This window comes from Toxotes jaculatrix, chromosome 1, assembly GCF_017976425.1.
Source record: "Toxotes jaculatrix isolate fToxJac2 chromosome 1, fToxJac2.pri, whole genome shotgun sequence".
NCBI lineage: Eukaryota > Metazoa > Chordata > Actinopteri > Toxotidae > Toxotes > Toxotes jaculatrix.
In genome coordinates this window covers 27,368,713-27,387,879 of record NC_054394.1, presented here as the reverse complement: position 1 = coordinate 27,387,879, position 19,167 = coordinate 27,368,713, and the positions used below count along the sequence as shown (strand labels likewise).

Below are 19,167 nucleotides of genomic sequence, written 5' to 3'. Positions count from 1 at the left end.
AGTTAAGTCACAACTTACTTTCTGGCTCCGAAGAGGAGGAGAAGTAAGTGAAACCTTCTTCAGAAACTTACAATTATTGCTGTCATTATGTGATTGTCACAAATGAACAATGCTAATAATTAATATTTTAATATTTATGTACTCTGCCGTCTAACTTTGGACTACTATGAAGCTTAAGTATAGGTAAGTATCTGAAGAAGGTTTCATTTACTTCTCCTCCTCTTTCACTTCGTATCCAGAGGGTAACAACTCCGTTGTGACTTACTTCCATTGTGAGGCTTTTGCATTAGTGTTTCGGCTTTTGTATTTGTATTTTTGTATTTGTGTTGTGGCTTTTGCATTTGTGTTGCGACGTTTGCATTTGCGTGGCCTTTCTCGGCCACCGTACTCTGGCTGATTTCACTCTTTATTTACTAAAATCATAACAGCATTTCTTCTACTTCTGTGATCAGGTAAACCATAGGTAGTATTGAGCTCTGTAATAATACCAGTGTGGCAGCAGGGGTCACTACTCTCAAACTTTGTTGGTGGCACAACATTTCATATTGGGCTACTGAGTGAAAAAACACCTTTGGAAAAATGCTTTCATATGACCAAGTTATATCTAGTTTGTGAAATAAGGTTAACAGCTTTTAAGCAAAACGGCCTTTCATAATTTTAGTGAATTAAGAAATTTTGTCTTTAATTCTCTTTTAAAGACAGTTTTTAAAACAATTGCTTTGGGGCATTTTTTTTCTGTCAGTCAGTTTTAATTAATTACTGGAGCTGGAGCTCTATTTGTATATACAGTGGAGTAGTTTAATTTACAACAAATCATAACATTTTATTGGGGCTTTGTTATGTCTTTGTTTATGCAAATATCTAAAGTAAGAAGTAACTAAAGCTGTCAGATGAATGTAGTGGTGTGAAATGTTCAATATTTTCCTCTCAAATGTGGTGGAGTAGACTTTGCATGAAAAGGAAACACTCAGATAAAGTACCTTAAAACTGTACTTGAGTAGGGTACTTGTGTAAATGTACTTAGCGTAGTTAATTCTGCAGATCATTACACAGTCATACGAGCACCGGTAAGTGTAAGCATTCCTCCGCGACACAGGGGGCGCTCCCCCTCCGAGTCACCGCGCTGCACTTACCCTTAGCATGCTGTGCTCCGCTCCTAAACGGCTCAAGCTAACTACTTCCGGAAGTTTTTTTTTTTTATCAATGATTTTGTCAGTTGTGTGAGATTAAAACACTTCTCTGGTGTTTGTCTTTTGTTGTTGTGAAAAATGTCGTACAACTACGTGGTAACAGCCCAGAAACCCACAGCGGTGAACGCCTGCATCACCGGTAAGTACCAGTTGTTTGTTGTTTATTCTTTCTTGCAGTTGTGTACAGATGAAACATTTGCCACCTGCATGCTAGCTGAGCTCCCGCGCTACAAGTAAAGTGCTGCAGACGGGCCTGTAGCAACCGCTAGCTTTTGTTTTGCTAAGTCAAATGTTTACTCGCGACTCTATCTGCATGCAAGTCATGGCACATACACGCCTTTCGTGTGTTTATTTCCGAGCCGCTGAACCTTTCGCTGGTTCGCTGGTCTCTTGGATCTAACGTTAGCTGTTGTCCCTAACCTGGCTATCCCGGATCAAAATGCGTTTCATCCAAGTGTCAGTCATCATCATTTTTTATCATATGTCACTCATTTACTCGTTTTTCTAACAAGAAAATAGTAATCACAAAATGGTGTCGTCGTCTGATCTTACGTATTATGACCTAAAAAAAAACAGCATACATAAAAGCTCGTACTGAAACGGTTACTGAATAATTTTACAGCTCATGAATTACGTGATTGCCCCTTTCGCGTTTTACTTCAATGCAATATTAAGCAATGTAACTAAGTACATTTACTCTAGTACTGTACTTAAGTGCAAATATTAGGTACTTTACTTGAGCATTTCCTTTTCATGATAATACTTGTAATCCTTTACATGTTGGAGGGAAATATCGCATTTTTACTCCATTACAATTATTTGACAGCTTTAGCTATTAGTTACTCTTCAATTTAAGAGGTGTACTTCTGATTGGACAAGCATTGGGAAAGATTCACTCTGGGTGCTGAGTAAATGAAATGGGCATTTCTCATTGAATCTTCACTGACCAAATAATCAGTCAGTTAATCCAGAAGATAATCTGAATATAATGATAATCATTATGAAAATAATCATTGGCTGCAGCCCTGTAAAAGGACAAACAACCACCACGAGAAATTGCTGCTGTAAAGAAGTGCATTAACGCATGAGTAGTAATAAGTGTTTTTACAGTGCAGCATCAGTACCTTCACTAAAGGATCTGAGTACTTCTTCCACTGCTGATATGAAGCATTGAATTTGACATGCACATGCAGTATGAAATAACTGTCTTAACTTCAGTATCTGCCTTGAATACTTTGGGTGGTTTTTTTTTGTTTTGTGTTTTTTTTTTAAACCATAGTTTTAATACATCACTGGCAGCACTCAGGTAGTTAGTGATGTGAGTAAACTGAAGTCTTAACTACTACAATAATAAACAATGAAAATAGTTTTTAGTTCCCGCCCCAACATTTCTCAAAATTTCTTTTCCTCCTGCTTCTCTCATCTAAACATCAGTGTAATTAACATATTATAAATACTGATGTGTCTACAGGTCACTTCACCTCTGCAGAAGACCTCAATCTGCTCATAGCCAAAAACACACGGTTGGAGATCTATGTGGTCACAGCAGAGGGGCTGAGGCCCGTCAAAGAAGTGGGGATGTATGGAAAGATTGCTGTCATGGAGCTCTTCCGGCCCAAGGTAGGTGTTGTGTGTGTGTGCAGTTGGTAATGAAGGGCTGCTGGAACTACTGGTTTAATCACTGGTCTTGCTGAAGAACTAATTTAAGTCAGTTTTCAAGCAAAACTAGTAGAAAATGTCAAATTTCCTCTGGTTTAAGCCTCTCAAATGAGATGAGTCACTGTTTTTCTATGCCATACGTTATAGGAAACCAAATATAATAATAATAATAATTTGGCTTTTGAACTGTTGGTTGGACATTTTGGCTCTGCCGAGTTTTGAGAGGCAACTTTTATGCTCCGTCAATTAAAAAATGAATCGAGTAATCATGAAGATAATGGGAAGATTAATCGGCAATGAAATTAATCGGTAAAAGCAGCCCAGATGTCGAAACATTTCTGTCATCCCAAGCCACTTGGAATGTGGCTATAGGAAAAAAACAGAGCCCTCCCAAATATTATTGGTTATTGCGAATCTTGACTGAAGGTGTTAAAGTCTGTCTCTACTAATTAGCCTGGTGGTTAATCAGATGTCTGACCAGCTCTACTGTTCCAGCCTGTTGTACTGAAACCATGTTAATGAAAGTAAAATTAGGCCTCTGCGTGTCTGGTCTTTGATGACTTCGGTCTTTTTTTCCATTTGTTCAGGGTGAGAGCAAAGACCTGCTGTTCATTCTCACATCCAAGTACAACGCCTGCATCCTAGAATACAAACAGAACGGGGAGAGCATTGACATCATCACCCGGGCCCATGGCAACGTGCAGGTGGGTGAGGCAGCAATACAAATATGATTCTTCAGATTCACTGTGTAATCTGAAACTTGTAATATATATTCAATAGATACACAATTTATACAAGGAACAGCTTATATTTTGAGGTTCTCTCATTCACCTTGATTACCTTCACTGATTGGCTGTTAAAATTCAGCTTAATGACATGTGCACTCCCATTGTGCACTTATGACAAAGATTAATAGAATATGGATTAATTTGAAATGGCGTGACTCTTTATATTGTGTCTTTATATTCTTCAAAACAGTTTGTATCTGCAGAACTCTTAGTCTGAGAACACACCAAATGTTTTTTTTCTTTCTTTATGAAGCACAATTAACATTTCCTAAACAAATGCTAATTTTCAGGACCGTATCGGGCGTCCATCAGAGACCGGTATTATTGGCATTGTTGACCCAGAATGCCGCATGATTGGCCTGCGGCTGTATGACGGGTTGTTCAAGGTGATCCCACTGGACCGGGATAACCGTGAACTCAAGGCCTTCAACATCAGACTGGAGGAGCTGCAGGTCATTGACGTTCACTTCCTCTATGGCTGCCAGGCCCCAACCGTCTGCTTCATCTACCAGGTACTGTAGGAGCAGCAGTACTTGTAGGAGTGTGTGTTTACCAAAGGACTGTTGGTGAATTTATACAAGTGTGACTTTCGCATTCCAATTGTCCTCATTCAAAGCTTTTTTTTTTCTTGTTGTGTAACTTAGGACCCCCAGGGACGTCATGTGAAGACCTATGAGGTTTCTCTGAGGGAGAAGGAGTTCAACAAGGGCCCCTGGAAACAGGAGAATGTGGAGGCTGAGGCATCCATGGTCATCCCAGGTAATCAGAGCTTATACTGTATAAATTACTGAAATGGAAATTCAAGTAATCAATAAGTAATCAACAGAAAATAAAACACTGCCAATGAAATGTCTATTCTGTTGTTTAAATTTCAGAGTAAAGATGTGATAATAATAAGTCCTCTCTGTTATGCAAACAAAATCAAGCTTTTTTTAAAGCGATGACTTAGAAATTTTAACATGAAATGTCAGCTCGAGTCTCTAATTGGCAGTGACATTGGTGGGCTGGCGTGTGCTCACGTTGTGGTTAGGTTTAAAAAGGCAGCATCTTGTCAGTCAGAAATGAACAGTGACAAATGGGTTCAGTTATTAAAAAACATTTTAAACCACAGCACAGCAGTCATCCACAAAAACAGAAATCTTTGCTGTGTATTTGATGTTTCTAAAAGAACCCTCTGTATTTTTAAAGTTTTCAATAGACAAAAAAGTCCACAGTACAGAGAGGCCTGAGTGTAACTGATGAATTGAAAACACAGAGGTACTAGATAAACTGAATATTTTATAATAAAATACTATGTACTGAAGTTGAAACCCCGCTTAAATGATCAGTATACCTGTTTCAAATATACAAACTGTCTGTGTCTGAAATTGTACAGATTTAACACTCACTCTGTTGCTAATGTGCTTGTATTTTAGTGCCAGAGCCATTCGGTGGAGCTATAATCATAGGACAAGAGTCCATCACCTACCATAATGGAGACAAATACTTGGCCATTGCACCTCCTACTATCAAGGTAAAGACACCAAATAATGGGTATTGATAATCCTCTGTTTTTGAAAAATTAAAAAGTAGAGCATTTAGTTGTTGTTCCTAAACCCTCATTCAGCAGTACAAAGGGAGGTAGTTTAGCATTTCTTTACAGCATATCATAATGTAGAACTCATTTCCATGGTATTATATGGTCATGTTATGTTGTGTGTATCATAAATTCTGTATATAAATGTGTTCCATACTATCACACCCCAACAAATATACGTATTCCTTTACAAATGATACCCAAAATAAAGTTAGACAGTAATGTAAATTCAGTTGCAGGGTTGGTGTAATACACCGTCACAGGTTTCTATCCTCATCTGTGTTGTTAGATTTCAGAGACTCATCAGAATAGAATAACATAAAGCAGAATTCAGTTAATATTCAGTGGGTAGTAGTAAATTGAGTCCCAGAAGCGTTGCTCTTTGATATAATGAAGTAAAATAATGATGATAGCAGTCAAACTTTCTTCAGGATCTGTGTTATGTGAACATGATAATATTTAGCTATGTAGGAGACCCTGAGGTGTACATGTACATTTATTTGTTATGAATCTTGTGATTGATGTTGAAGTTGGACTTAAAGGCAGGTTTATAACTGCCGTGATGATGACTTTAGCTCCCCATACGCCACTGCTTTCGGTGTTATCTTATCAAGATTAAGTTTCAGTCTCCACGGCTGCGCAAATTTAACAAAGCTCAAGGCCCAAAGGAGCTCTTCAACAACACCCTGCTTCTATAATTAGGGAATGTTCTCTTACTGTCTCGCTCTCTTTGGTACCATGGCCTCATAAATTTTAGAAAGAACAAATCAAATTGTTCAGATGTATTAGCTTCTAATTTAGAGTTACACAGCTTTGTTTTGTCTTCATGATAACAAGAATAATGCCTTTGTGAGATTACAGGCTGTGTTGATAACTAACTTGTCAGTCTGATAGAGGGATGATTAGTTAGTAGCTTTTCCATTTTGAATGCAAACTGTGCTGTCCCTCTTCTATTTTTTTGTTTGTTTGTCCTTCTTTAATGCTCATGTAGATTAATCCGCTTTAACAAAATCTCCTTTTTAAATTATTATTTCTTCTTTTATTTTTTATTATTTTAATAGTTTTAAGTAGTAAGGGGCCATAAAGTTGTCCTTTTTACTGCAGGAGAGGTAACAGGCAATCTCCACTTGTGCAAACCTGATTCTTTGTGGTATTTCAGTGAAACAGAAAAGTTACCGTATCAGTGCCACACATATCCACATATCCGCTATTCTCACCGTGATATCAAAAATAAAAATGCAGCACAAGTACAGCTTCAAACACCTCTAAACCTTCTGTTATTTCATCATGGGCTGCAGCTCATGTCTGTGTCCTGCTGATCCGTTCTGTCTTTCAAAGGCCCTAAACAGCCCGCAGGCTTATGCAACTCACAATTGTCTAGCAGGCCTGCATGTCTTTGTAACAACTCTGTGCTAGCATTGCTCAGCATTGCTCAACAGATGTTTGAGGGAAGAGGTAGTGGGGCATCTGCTACGAGACTAATGAAACTCCGTTTTAAATGAAGGTGAAGTTTTTGTTTTGGACTTTCTTTCACACCTAATGTGTCATTAGTATTCAGCCGAAACACACCCCCCGTTCAGCAGCTTCAAGAAAACACAGAAGCGTATCCTTTGATGTATAACAACGTTTTTGGCAGCTAATTAATAAATTGTCACTCTGAGGCACAGAAGTGAAAAGCAAACGTGAGACACCTAAGGTTCTGCCGGAATGGAGGTCTGCTGGATGTGTCTGAGCTCACATCACTTTTTTTTTTTTTATTGTAAACTGGTCTAAACTGGTCAGCACACTGGTTTCACTTGTCGAATGTAACAAGCTAATTACCTGCCATTCAGTGGAGAGGATTGTGGCAGGGTTGGGAAGCTGTGAAAATAAAAGCGGATCCACAGTTTGACAAAAAATGTAAGCAATACCACAGGCAGGAGGATTGGGAAAATGAGTTTTGTAAAGGTTCGATCAAGTGAGAAATTGACTCAGCTTGTACAGTAGACAATGACAATAACAATACCTCCCTTTGAATGAAAAGCGGAGCAGGCTCAGTCACACTGTGATTTTAATGCCGTTTCCAATCACGACTACTATTCTAGCCAGTTGGGCGGCTTATCCTGTAGTGATAGTGGAGAAGGGAGGCTTTGGCTCTCCAGCAACTCCAGTCGAAAGCTCCTAAGATGTTTTGGTGCAGCCCAGCGTGGTTAAAGCCAAAGTGTTAAACAGGACTGAAAGCAGAGAGGGACCCTGACAACATCCAAAGGGAGTTTTGCTGAGGGGGAAAGTATTAGAAGACAAGTTATCCTTTCCAACACCCTCTCAGGAAATACAGTAGTCTGCATCAGTAGAGCTTCCTGACTTCTCTAGCTTCACTCTGTTTAAGCAGCTGTGCTGCTTTCTTTGTACAGTATCCTAAATTATGGCAGCATGAAATGATAAGACCACCAAAGTCTGACATCATATAATTATTAGTAGAACTGATAAAAATGAGCCAAATCAGTACTATTGGAATATTAGCAAATCATAGATATATCAGTTGTTGGCACATATGTCAGCTGATAAGTCACAAAGTATTGCAATACACAAATACCAGAGATATGTTTCAGGCAATTAAGAAGCACTGTTGCTATTGCATAATGTCTCCTCCAGAGAGCACCCTCAAGATATTTTTCAGCTATAAAATATCCTGTTGTGTGCATATCTTGTTTGCAAATCTCTAATTACCAGGTTTAAGGGATCCTTAAAAAATGCTTGTATATTGTTTTTGCTTATGTAAAAAACATCTCTCTCTCTCTCTCTCTCTCTCTCTCTCTCTCTCTCTCTCTCTCTCTCTCTCTCTCTCTCTCTCTCTCTCTCTCTCTCTCTCAAAATCTAGTGCAGGTCAGGCTCTTATTGTACTAAATTCTTCAATGTTAATACCCCCGTGTGTCACATTACATTTGTAATCGATCTTCAGATTGTAGTGGAAAATGTTTCTGAACAGTGTGGAATCCTTTTCCTCTTGTGTTAAGCTCCGTGTTGTTTGTTATTTGCTGTTTGTCGTGTACACAGGTTCCTAACGGTGCAGCATCCTGACTTATTTAATCCATGCTTCTCTTGTCAGGCAAAATTTGAAGAGTCTGTGTTTTCAGGCTGCACCTAGGGAAAACTCCTCAGAGCATGTTTTCATAATGAGAGATAATAAAACAAACATACTGAAGACAGCTCTCTGTGGCTGTAACTTTGAAATTTTCATACAGTACTTAGATTAAACATGAGGTGAGCATGAGAACTCTTTTGGTACTGGTTTAATTTGAGGAGCTTTTGCAGGCTTTGTAAATTATTTTTAATGCGTTCCACTCTCAATTGCAGCAAAGTACCATTGTCTGTCACAACCGGGTGGACCCCAACGGCTCGCGCTACCTGCTGGGGGACATGGAGGGACGTCTGTTCATGCTGCTGTTGGAAAAGGAGGAGCTCATGGATGGCACAGTGGCGCTCAAAGACCTGCATGTGGAGCTGCTCGGAGAGGTCCTCTATTTATCTTATTCTCTGTGTCGCTTTATCTCTGCCCGTTTTCACTCTGTTTATCCACCTGCCTGTCCTCTGGCATCCCTCCCATCTGTCTCTCTCTCCCTCCCTGGCTCGACCACCCTTTTTGTTGCGTGTTGATTTTCCTCCCCCCGCCTTCCCCTCTCAGCACCCACTTTGTTACAGTCGACTTTTTTATGTTTTATGGCCTTGACAGGGGCTAATGGATCAGTCTGCACTTGTACGGAGGATGAGAAAAAATGATCCCTCCTCTTTGTGGCTTGCTTGCCAGGATGTCACATATCTTTTTAGAGTTGATGACTTAGACAATGAGTGTATATCTATACTGTGCTCGAAGCAAAAGCTCACATTAAAAGCCAGATAGGTTTTGGCATGTGGCACCTGTCTCTAATGACTTGCCAAGGTGTTTAGAAGGGTAAAATACTTTCTTCATAGTCTGCAGAGTGATACTGGAGCCAGAAACAGTCAGGCAGAGTAGGTCTGTTGAGCTCGAGGCAGATTGATTTTCAAATCATTCTAAACTTCATTGTTAAGACATCTGTGCTCAGTCAACAGCAACTCTGCATTAAAGTGTTAGACAGAAAAAAAACTTGTCTTTGTTGTGTATAAATAATAACTTAGAGAGTAAGATCATGTTGACTCTGATGAGGGTGAATCGTCTGTCTCAAACGGAGATCTGTCTGCTTTCAGATCACTTTAAAAAAGTTAACTACTCGCACATGAAATTTCAAAACAATAGGAACGTTCCACTTTTTTCATGTTCCCCCTCATTTTGCAAACAACAAAATTAATGCCATTATCTGCCATCTTGGCATTTTTTATGTTTCAGTTTAACCGAGTTGATCCATGTGACCTTTCTCTTGTTGCTGTCAGGCGATAGTTCAAACTGGGCTACAAATATTAATATTAATATTATTTCATTATAAAGTAATCTGCCAATTATATTTCTTGGTTAATAGTTGTGTGTTAAAGGTCAAAACTAATAACAAATTTCCCAACTGAAATGACCAGAGCCAAAATTGATGTTTCATAATTGCTAATTTTGTTTGACCAACAATAAAAATAAAACAAATGTGAAGGAACTGAAGCTAAAACTTGTGTCTAAGAAGCTTTTCAAAATTATGACATTTTTAACTGTTTTCTCACATTTTATAGGTAAAATTATCTGCAAATTGATCAAAAACTAAATAATTGTTAGTTGCAGCCCTACTGTGGACCTGGCTTGAGAGACTAAGATGTTTTTGTGTCCCTCTCCATTGACAGACATCTATTGCTGAGTGTTTGACCTACTTGGACAACGGTGTGGTGTTTGTGGGCTCCAGACTGGGCGATTCTCAGTTGGTGAAGGTAAGCAGCAAGCGAGTTTGTTGTTCTTTACAGGCCAATACTCTTTACCAAAACAATTTTCAATGGCTCCTGTTTGAAGTAAACAGTCTATGTAGTTTTTGACTACATGTGACTGTTGTCTGCCATGTACTGTCACCCTTTCGCACTGATTTGTCAGTTGGGTTCTGTTTGTTTCTCTGCAGCTCAACGTGGACAGCAACGACCAGGGCTCATATGTGGCTGTGATGGAGACATTCACCAATCTGGGGCCCATTGTGGACATGTGTGTAGTAGACCTGGAGAGGCAAGGCCAGGGTCAGGTAAAAGCCCTAAACTGAATCCTTTGTCTCTCTGAAACTTCACAGAAACATCATAGTTACATACTGAAATTATTCAGATAGAATAAAAGCTTTCCTGGGACATTGACCAAAGATTTGACGTGGTGATTACCGAAAACCATCACTGGATACGCGTTATAGTTTATAGCGAGTCTCCGTTTTTGTTTTCCTCTTTATCATCCTCTTTGTCACAGCCTTCAGGGAGTGTTGGCTTATGCCACCACTGCAGCGAGCTTCTTGAGCCGTGTTAACTTTGTTTTTGTCAGCAGAATTAAGCATACTACATAGTACAGCACAAACCTGCCACTGGCCAGAGTAGCTGGGTACAGTGTATTCAGGAGATTCTTGCTGACATCAAATACACAACTTCCTGTGCCTGTTTAAAGGCAGTCTGGGTGTAGACCTTTTGTCTAGTCTGATCTTTTTTTTGTTGCCAGTGGCCTCTGTTCACCTGGAATTAACATGCACCTGGTATCCTATTTGCGTCTAGATATGATTTAGCTGGACTGCAGTTATAACTGATGTTAAAATGCATCTCGGGTACACAAACTTAAATTGGCTTTCTTGTTCCATTGTGAAAAGGCAGATTACGGTGCAAGTCATTTCCTTTAATAATATTTACACCCTTTAAAAGTGACAGCGAAGACCTCTTCTTGATTGTTCCCCGTTGGCATGGATCCTAACACTCCATCATCTTTAGCACGTCTGCATGCTTTAGTTTGTTTACCTTCAGTACTTATCAAACAGTTTGTATTCTGAATATAATGTGATGTAACCCATATTGAATGTTAAAAGGCAAGAAGCAGATACATCTTCATGTTTTTACCCAGTGTAAGTGATAAGGAGTTGAAGTCTTTTTTTTTCCTGTAATGTCAAATCATGATCTGTTATGTAAATCGCAGCCAGCCGCTAATTGAGACAGTGCGTTTTTGGCATGTTCTTTGACACATTGCTTAAGAAATTTCATAGATTGACAAAAGCACTTTTTTGATGTGATTATTTGTCCTCCTTTGTGTCGAATCGCTGAGGCAGAGGGACATGAAACAGCGAAGTATGGAGAGCTGCAGTACAGAAGGTTTTGTTGGCAGAGTTTGAGACCAGGCCTCGGGGTACTTGATGTGTTTCCAAAGGCAGTAGTCCACTAGAGCACTGAGCCAGACTCTGGTTACAGACCAGCACAGTCAGTCACTGACTGTATTCATCCACACAAATCCACTAAATCCAATCACATTTGTTTTAATTTGCCATTTGCTGAAAAATCCATAGAGCATTTGACCTGGTTAATTGGTGCAGACATGTTCCAGGACAGTTAAGGGTTGACGCACAGGCTGCAGTGCAAAATATAACCAATAATATAACCTGTAATATGGTTTCAGACAAAGCATGGCAGCACAGTGTGTAGTCAAAGCTGAGAAAGAGATATTGTATTCACAGATGTGTAACTGCAGATCATACCAGGGTTTATGACTGATAAAAACCTGCTTAAATAACAAATACATGAACATAATTTGTGCAGATTATCAGGATTCAGTCAGTCCTGTGAGACTGTGACTGAGTGTGTGAGGGCATTTGGGAACATGCATGGGAGTTCGGGTGGGTTGTCAGGCTTGCAGTGGTTGTTTCCATCAGGAGGAAGGTGCTGGGTGGCAGGTGGTAGGGGCTGAGATTATTATGGGCTCTAGTATTAATCCTGTTAGTGTACCATGACTGGATGAATAAATCATATCCTGGTGCTCTCCAGTGAGACTGTACAGACACCAGAATTATTTACCTTCAGGGGGTTGGATGTCAACCCTGTTGTTATGTTTGAACTGGCAATCTCAGAGAGGCACTACTATAAACCGATACAGATTCTTAAAGCGTACAGTGCTACAGCAGTTAGTGCTACTGCCACGACACTGACTGGTGCTACTTCTTCTACCATTATCTGTAAGTTTGATAACATCTACTTCTAGAACTGGGACCAGTGAGAAGTGTGCACATTAATGACTACCAATAATTCTGTTAATACGGTATATGGTTACTGCTTTTATTACTACTGCTACCACTGAACCTGGATATTATAAGTAGTACTACTACTGCTACCATACATAATAACAACTGGAGCTGAAATGATTTCATTTGACTTCATTTGGAAGTAAAACACAGTGTTTCTTGCCTCATTGGACTTCTTTTATGCAGTGTCGCAGAATTCATATTACAGCAGCTAGCAGTTACTAATTAGTAATTAGTGAGTACCATGTACAGTGTTATTATTACTGATCTGAATGGTGGTGAAACGTATGAAAGAAGGTAGTAGAATTGTCCATTGAAAAACATAAGGACGAAGTATAGCTAAGAAGGTCTCACAAGAATACAGAGATGTTGAAGAGAAAATAACAAGGTCAACCACATAACATCCCTTAAAAATCACACCCTCATATCTCAGTTCATGTCTTTGTGTTTCTCTTTGCTGCTTTTAGCTGGTAACATGCTCAGGTGCTTTCAAGGAGGGCTCTCTTCGGATTATCCGCAACGGCATTGGGATTCATGAGCACGCCAGCATTGACCTGCCGGGAATCAAAGGTTTGTGAGTTCTGTATGTGTGCGTCTGTGTCTCTTCCACCACCTCCCTCTCAAGTCTTGACTTTATCTGGACCTTAATCCTCCACTGACTTGACGGCAGAGCCACTTCAACCTGCACATCTGTTTTCGTCACCTGGCCAAGACGCCAGCTGTTGCTCGTCCAGGCTCAGCATGTGAGCGTGACCAGATGGTTCAGATGTCATAGGCCTTTGCTTGGCACTTTCAAAAGAACAGGGAAAATGGCCAAGGTTAGGTTTGGAAGCATTTGTCTTCATTTAGTAAATCAAAGTGTACTGCAGTGTCTGCAGAAGTAAACTGTCAAGCTGAAGAATTCCATCAAACACCTCTTAATCCCAGAAAATTAGGTTGCTCTCCAAAGACTGTTCTCTGATGCTTAAATGAGACACACGGGCCAGTTAAGGTCTTCCTGCACTTGTTAGGCTTCAGCTGTTTATTGACCAGCTCTGCCCTAAAAGTCTCAGCTGCTGCCTCTTCCCCTGGCCTCTTGATGGGAGGCAATTATTCACTTAGCCAATCAATGGCTCTCTGAGAGGGATCTGTAACCTGTACGTCTTCCAGCATCCTAACATTTGACAGATGGAATAGTTAAGGATTGGCTTGGATGCTGGCTAGACATTGTATTTGCTTTACCCTGCAGAATGATGGAGAGAGGAACTTTCCTTTCTAACACACTTTTTTTTTTCCCCCTGAATTTCCTTCAAGGTTTGTGGCCGCTTCGCTCTGAGGCCGGCAGAGAGACAGATGACATGCTGGTGCTGTCCTTTGTGGGTCAAACACGGTGAGTGTTTGCCGTTCGGCATGCCAGATAAGTGTAGAGTCAAATCTGAATGCCTTTATCTTATCTTAAGAGTGTGTTTTCCCCCAGCGTGTTGATGCTTAGTGGTGAGGAAGTCGAGGAGACAGAACTTCCAGGCTTTGTGGACAACCAGCAGACATTTTACTGTGGCAACGTGGCGCACCAGCAACTCATTCAAGTTCGTATTCACACGCACACATATGCACACACTTCTGTTTTATGTGTAAAATACATGTGCGGTCAGTGTGCCTCACCACAGCATTCTTTGGTTAGTTTAACATTGACACTCATTTGATGCCTGCGCCTTCTCCACTAGAATTAGCTGACTTGCAGTATTTGTACATTTCAGTTCGAAACAAGAACATCAGCTAATTTCACAAATTCAAAATTAATTACAGAAATTCATTATTCAGCTGTGGCCTTTTGCCATTTTAAAAGCTGGGTCATACATGATTGAAAGGGCCAGTCGTGAATATGAAGAGAGCAGAAGGGCTTCATGTATTTTACACTCGGCTGAGATGAATATTGCACTTCATTTAAATTCGAGTTTCAGCCTGCCTTTTTGAAATGTGGATAAAATCTACTGGGAATTCTGCCAACTGTTAGACCCTCCACCATAGGTCTTTAGGTTGTTATGACAACCTGCCTTAAAATGCAAACCAATGCGTGATTTGACTATTTTCGACTAACTATTTTTCCCATGAGAGTTGGTATATTTACACTGAATACATTTTTGCGAATCTTAAGCTATAGGTAGTTTGTTTTGAAGGACTTTTTCTTCCTCTTGTTCAGGGTCAATCGGTTTATCATGTCCAGTTTTTTTTTTTTTTTTTACTACATGCCTGCAAAAATATTGGCATTCCCAGTGTTCTGTGGAGTTTTATTTGACAAAATAACCTCCCCAGTTGTTTGGAGACTCTCTGGTTTCCCAGCAGCGTGTTCTGATGTAAAACAAAACAAACTTAATTCAAACTTTTTTTGTCTCTTGAAATTTGTTGTGACTTGTTCTACGACTTGTTCTGCAAACGTAAACAAACTGTAGGAACTGGACAGCATAATCTTCCTAAATTGCTCTCAAGGACTCCATTAAGGATCCTGTCTTTAATATGTGCTGTAGTTTCACATCTCATTACACCACCATATTATGTGTGCTCCTTAACAGTGCAACACCTCCATTTATAGTTTGTCTCTCGTTTGTACCGACTCCAGTCTGTTAATGAGCCTTATTGTGCTTTATTTTTTTCTGTCTTGTCTTGCTTCTTCTGTGTTGTGTGGCTCTTTCCATCACATTATTAAATTTTCAATATTAAATTTGTATTTCTCTGCAACCTTAGGGGCTTTTACCAGGTATTCACATGCCTCTTTGGTGCATGCAATAGAAACGCAATTAAATTAACTTTTGGAAAACTAGCAATAGGGATTGAAAATACTAACATCTTGTTTTTATGTTTCATAAAAGATTAATGGACTCAAACAAATGCTTTTTTTTAAATTAAGCCATATTTCAAGACATTTGTGTTGTGATCAAACGGCTGTTTCCCATTAATACAGTATCATGCTTTAATGGTTTCAAGTATGTAAAATGTATGTAAAATGTCTTCTACTCAGATTCTTGTAAACATCTGTAGTAGCTTCATGCTGACATTGTCCTTAATGTTTTTAAACGTTATCTTGGGACTCAAGGATTTGGTGTATGCACCATTTGTTAATTTGTTTATTTGTTGTGGATTAAATGAAAAGTAATTTATCTTCTTTCCACCATAAAGAAAACATCGTCTCATCACATTTTTGTTCACAAAAATACGACGATTGTGGAAAAATTATCTTCGCAATTAATCATAATTTCTTTTCAGTCTTTAGAGGACAAAAGTACAACAACGATCCTGGCACCAGACCCACATATGAACGATGGGATTTCCTTTGAAACAGCTTCATGTTTTAACACATCATCATCACATCATTCTGTCGCTTTCCATTTATACAAGACAAAATAATCTTTAAAGGAAAATCTGTCTGCGCCTCCAGATCACGTCAGGCTCTGTGCGCCTGGTGCTCCAGGACAGCAAGGCATTAGTGAGTGAATGGAAGGAACCACAGGGCAGGAACATCAGCGTGGCTGCCTGCAACCATACTCAAGTGGTCCTTGCCGTTGGACGGGCCCTCTACTACCTGCAGATCCTGGCTGGAGAGCTCAAACAGATCAGGTAGGGCACAGATACAGAAACACACACACACACAGGATAGATCTACTGTCTTTTTACTGATATTTTTCATGCAGTATTTCACTTACTGTGATAAACTGCTGCTGATCAACACAGCTGAGCACTTTCAGTCGTGTATATATAAATATACACTCATCAAGCGCTTTATCAGTTTACTGTATTATCATGTGGCAGCAGTGCGGTGCATAAAATTCTGCATATACAGGTCAGGAGCCTGCATTAGTGTTCATATCAAACATCAGAATGGGGAAAAAAATGTGATCTCACTGGTTTTGACTGTGGCATGATTGTTGGTGCCAGATGGGCTGGTTTGAGACTTTCACGCACAACCGTCTCCAGAGTGTAACTCAGAATGGTGTGAAAAACAAATAACATCCAGTGAATGCCACATCTGCGCCTTGTTAATGTGAGAGGTCAGAGGAGAATGACCAGACTGGTTGGAACTGACAGAACGGCTGTAGATGGCAGGATCAGAATTTGGGTGTCAACAGCATGAATCCACGGACCCATCCTGCCTTGCGTCAGCGGTCCAGGCTAGTGGTGGTGGTGGTGGTAATGGTGTGGAGCAAGCAGCCAGGTAGCCTAGCTTAGCACAAAGACTGGGAGGAAACTGCTAGCTTGGCACTGTAATCAGTTAATTTGGGTGTTTTGCAGCTTGGGAAGAGATGGTTGGCGAATTTGGAGCCAGGCTAACTGTTTACCTTCTTCCAGTCTTTGTGCCAAGCTAAGCTGCCCGGCGGCTGGCTATAACTACATAAAGTCGAAAGCCCTAGAAAGTGAACAAGTGCATTTCCCAAAATGTGAAATTATTCTTTTAATGCCAGCCATGTCTGTCCATGGATTTGATGGTGAGATGCCTACAAACTGCTGCAGCTTGCAAGTTCAGAAAAGCTTTAGATTTAAAAAAAAAAATGTTCGACCTCATCCCTTCAGTTACCCCCTGGCTGTGCTTAAAGATGCCCTTTAGCATGAAAACTACATAGTTAGCTTGCAAAGTTATCCAAGTAAATTGTAGATAACAAAGTTGACTCAAATCTTCATGTCAGGAAGGAAAAACTCTCAATCCAAGAAATAGGAAAGTGCTCTGCTTGAATAGTCACAGTCATGTGACTGCAGACAATACCCAACAGAACTGTTGTAGTAAGTTTAATTAATCAGACATTAATTTACTGTATTCCCAATAGTTCAACAACTTTGTCTTGGACTCCCAGTATATGTTGTTATCCTGCATCTTACCTTCATTTTAATTTCTTCTCTCCTGATCTGTGGTAGATTTTGAGATGATATTATATTTCTGTCACGTTGCTGCTGCGATTTACCCTTGTGGCTGTTTTTGTGCCACTATTGCAATAAAACTGCTTTGAGCCACTATTTTTTACAGTCGTTTGAAGAACAGTTGAGGGTAGACAAATTTTTTTTTTTCTTTTTTCAGTTCTTTCTTTTTTCCAGAGAAAGACACGCAGCTTCTAAAAATGGCCACCAGGCACCAGGGCTGCATGAAGTGCAAAGTGTTTGAAATAATGTTTGGTCAACATCAATAAAGAGCCGGTTTTCTGTGTGAGTCACAAAAATATGCAAATATCAGATAGTCATAGTTGGATGTAGGGTATTTACATGGCTTAAATACTCCTCTTTAATGCAATTAAAGAATAAACATCAGTATACAGTGATTATTATGTTATATTTGCATTATTGAGTACTTTTGTTCTAGTTCAGGCCTTTTTTAAATATACAAGTACATTTTTTCATCATTTCAAAAAATCTTACATTTTTATTAAAGCTTAATGGGCATAATGGATAAAATCCTTTATTATACTTTATGTAATTAGACACCTTCATATTGTATGAATTGTCACCAGCTCTAAAATACTGTATAGTTATATTTATAATCAGAGATACAAATTCATAATAATCTGTATCATTATTAATACTGGAAAAACATATTGGTCCATCCTAAACAAGCATATGCACTCACAAACTAAGTGAGTAAGCTTGCTTAATGTTGTTGCTCAGTGTTGAGTCATTGAGCGTGTTTCAAGTTGTGTCATTGTGAAGTGACAAATTTGGAACAGGCAAAATGTGATTTTGCGCTGCTCCAATTTACCATTTTGGCGAGTTCAGACTATTATTAGCCTGAATGTCTGAAATATAATTTTTCTCATCGAGATTCCACAGAAAACCTCTGACCTACTCCTGCATATGTCTGCAGTGCTGATGGATGCAGGCATTTGTCCACAAATTGTACCAAAGAAGAATATTAATGCAGTTCTTAGTGAACGGGCACTGGGGAAATGACTGATCATCTGCTAATCATTTTAACATTTGTCAAGTGAAAACAAGCTTAAACAAGGAAGAGCAAAATGGATACTGACCAAAAAGTGCAGCTGTGGCCAATTGATCTTTGAGACAAAAATCTTGTTGCCAGCTCACACACTGGTTTTATATCAGTTTTATAGGGAATGAAAATGTTGTCTGGCAACTTCAGGCAGTGTGAACTCACAGCTCAGCTCACCAGATGACTGCAGCATTTCTCAATTTGTGTCTCACATCAGGGGAAAAAAAGAATCAATTAGAACTTTTGCTCGGTGTCTCTAACACATTTATGCCGTTTATCATTTTGTTCCACTGGGTGTTGAACTTTGTTGTACACACTCCACGTTCACACGGTGCACAGGGCAGCTCGCTGCTTATTTTTCTCACATCCTCTATACCTTCCTCAGTACCACAGAGATGGAGCACGAGGTGGCCTGTCTGGACATCACACCTCTGGGGGAGGCCGGCTCTGAGTCACCGCTCTGCGCTGTGGGACTCTGGACCGACATCTCAGCCCGTGTGCTCAAACTGCCCTGCTTCACAGCCCTGCACAAGGAAATGCTGGGCGGAGGTGAGAGAAAAGAGAGCTAGAGTGCATTGACACAAGAAAAGGAAAGCTGTTACTGGCTTGTGGAGAGAGATACTGTAGGTGGATTGAGATAATGGCCAGTCCAGTGAGGTTTCTCTGTAAAGCACATACAACATCTCAGTGGGCTTCACAGGTCCACGAGAGCAGAGATTTCTACTCCCCAAAAAAATTTTCCCAAATTATCTTCACTCTTAAAGGGGAAGATCCAGGAGGATTTGTGCAAAAATAACTGAGCAGTAACACAAACTTTACATTTTGACTTGTTTGT

At 39.8% G+C, this 19,167-nt stretch overlaps 1 protein-coding gene across 1 annotated transcript in view; it reads left to right on the top strand.

The window, feature by feature from the left end:
- The first annotated feature begins 1,205 nt into the window (after positions 1–1,205).
- The window catches only part of ddb1 (damage-specific DNA binding protein 1), a 36,590-nt gene continuing 18,628 nt past the window's right edge, over positions 1,206–19,167 (top strand). Inside the window, exons 1-14 of the mRNA XM_041040242.1 lie at positions 1,206–1,329; positions 2,662–2,810; positions 3,437–3,553; positions 3,928–4,149; positions 4,282–4,396; positions 5,053–5,150; positions 8,550–8,708; positions 9,993–10,076; positions 10,259–10,375; positions 12,856–12,958; positions 13,682–13,757; positions 13,845–13,953; positions 15,801–15,979; positions 18,718–18,881. Coding sequence (XP_040896176.1) covers positions 1,269–1,329; positions 2,662–2,810; positions 3,437–3,553; positions 3,928–4,149; positions 4,282–4,396; positions 5,053–5,150; positions 8,550–8,708; positions 9,993–10,076; positions 10,259–10,375; positions 12,856–12,958; positions 13,682–13,757; positions 13,845–13,953; positions 15,801–15,979; positions 18,718–18,881 — 1,753 coding nt within the window. The 5' untranslated portion in view covers positions 1,206–1,268. The remainder of the gene's footprint in view (positions 1,330–2,661; positions 2,811–3,436; positions 3,554–3,927; positions 4,150–4,281; positions 4,397–5,052; positions 5,151–8,549; positions 8,709–9,992; positions 10,077–10,258; positions 10,376–12,855; positions 12,959–13,681; positions 13,758–13,844; positions 13,954–15,800; positions 15,980–18,717; positions 18,882–19,167) is intronic.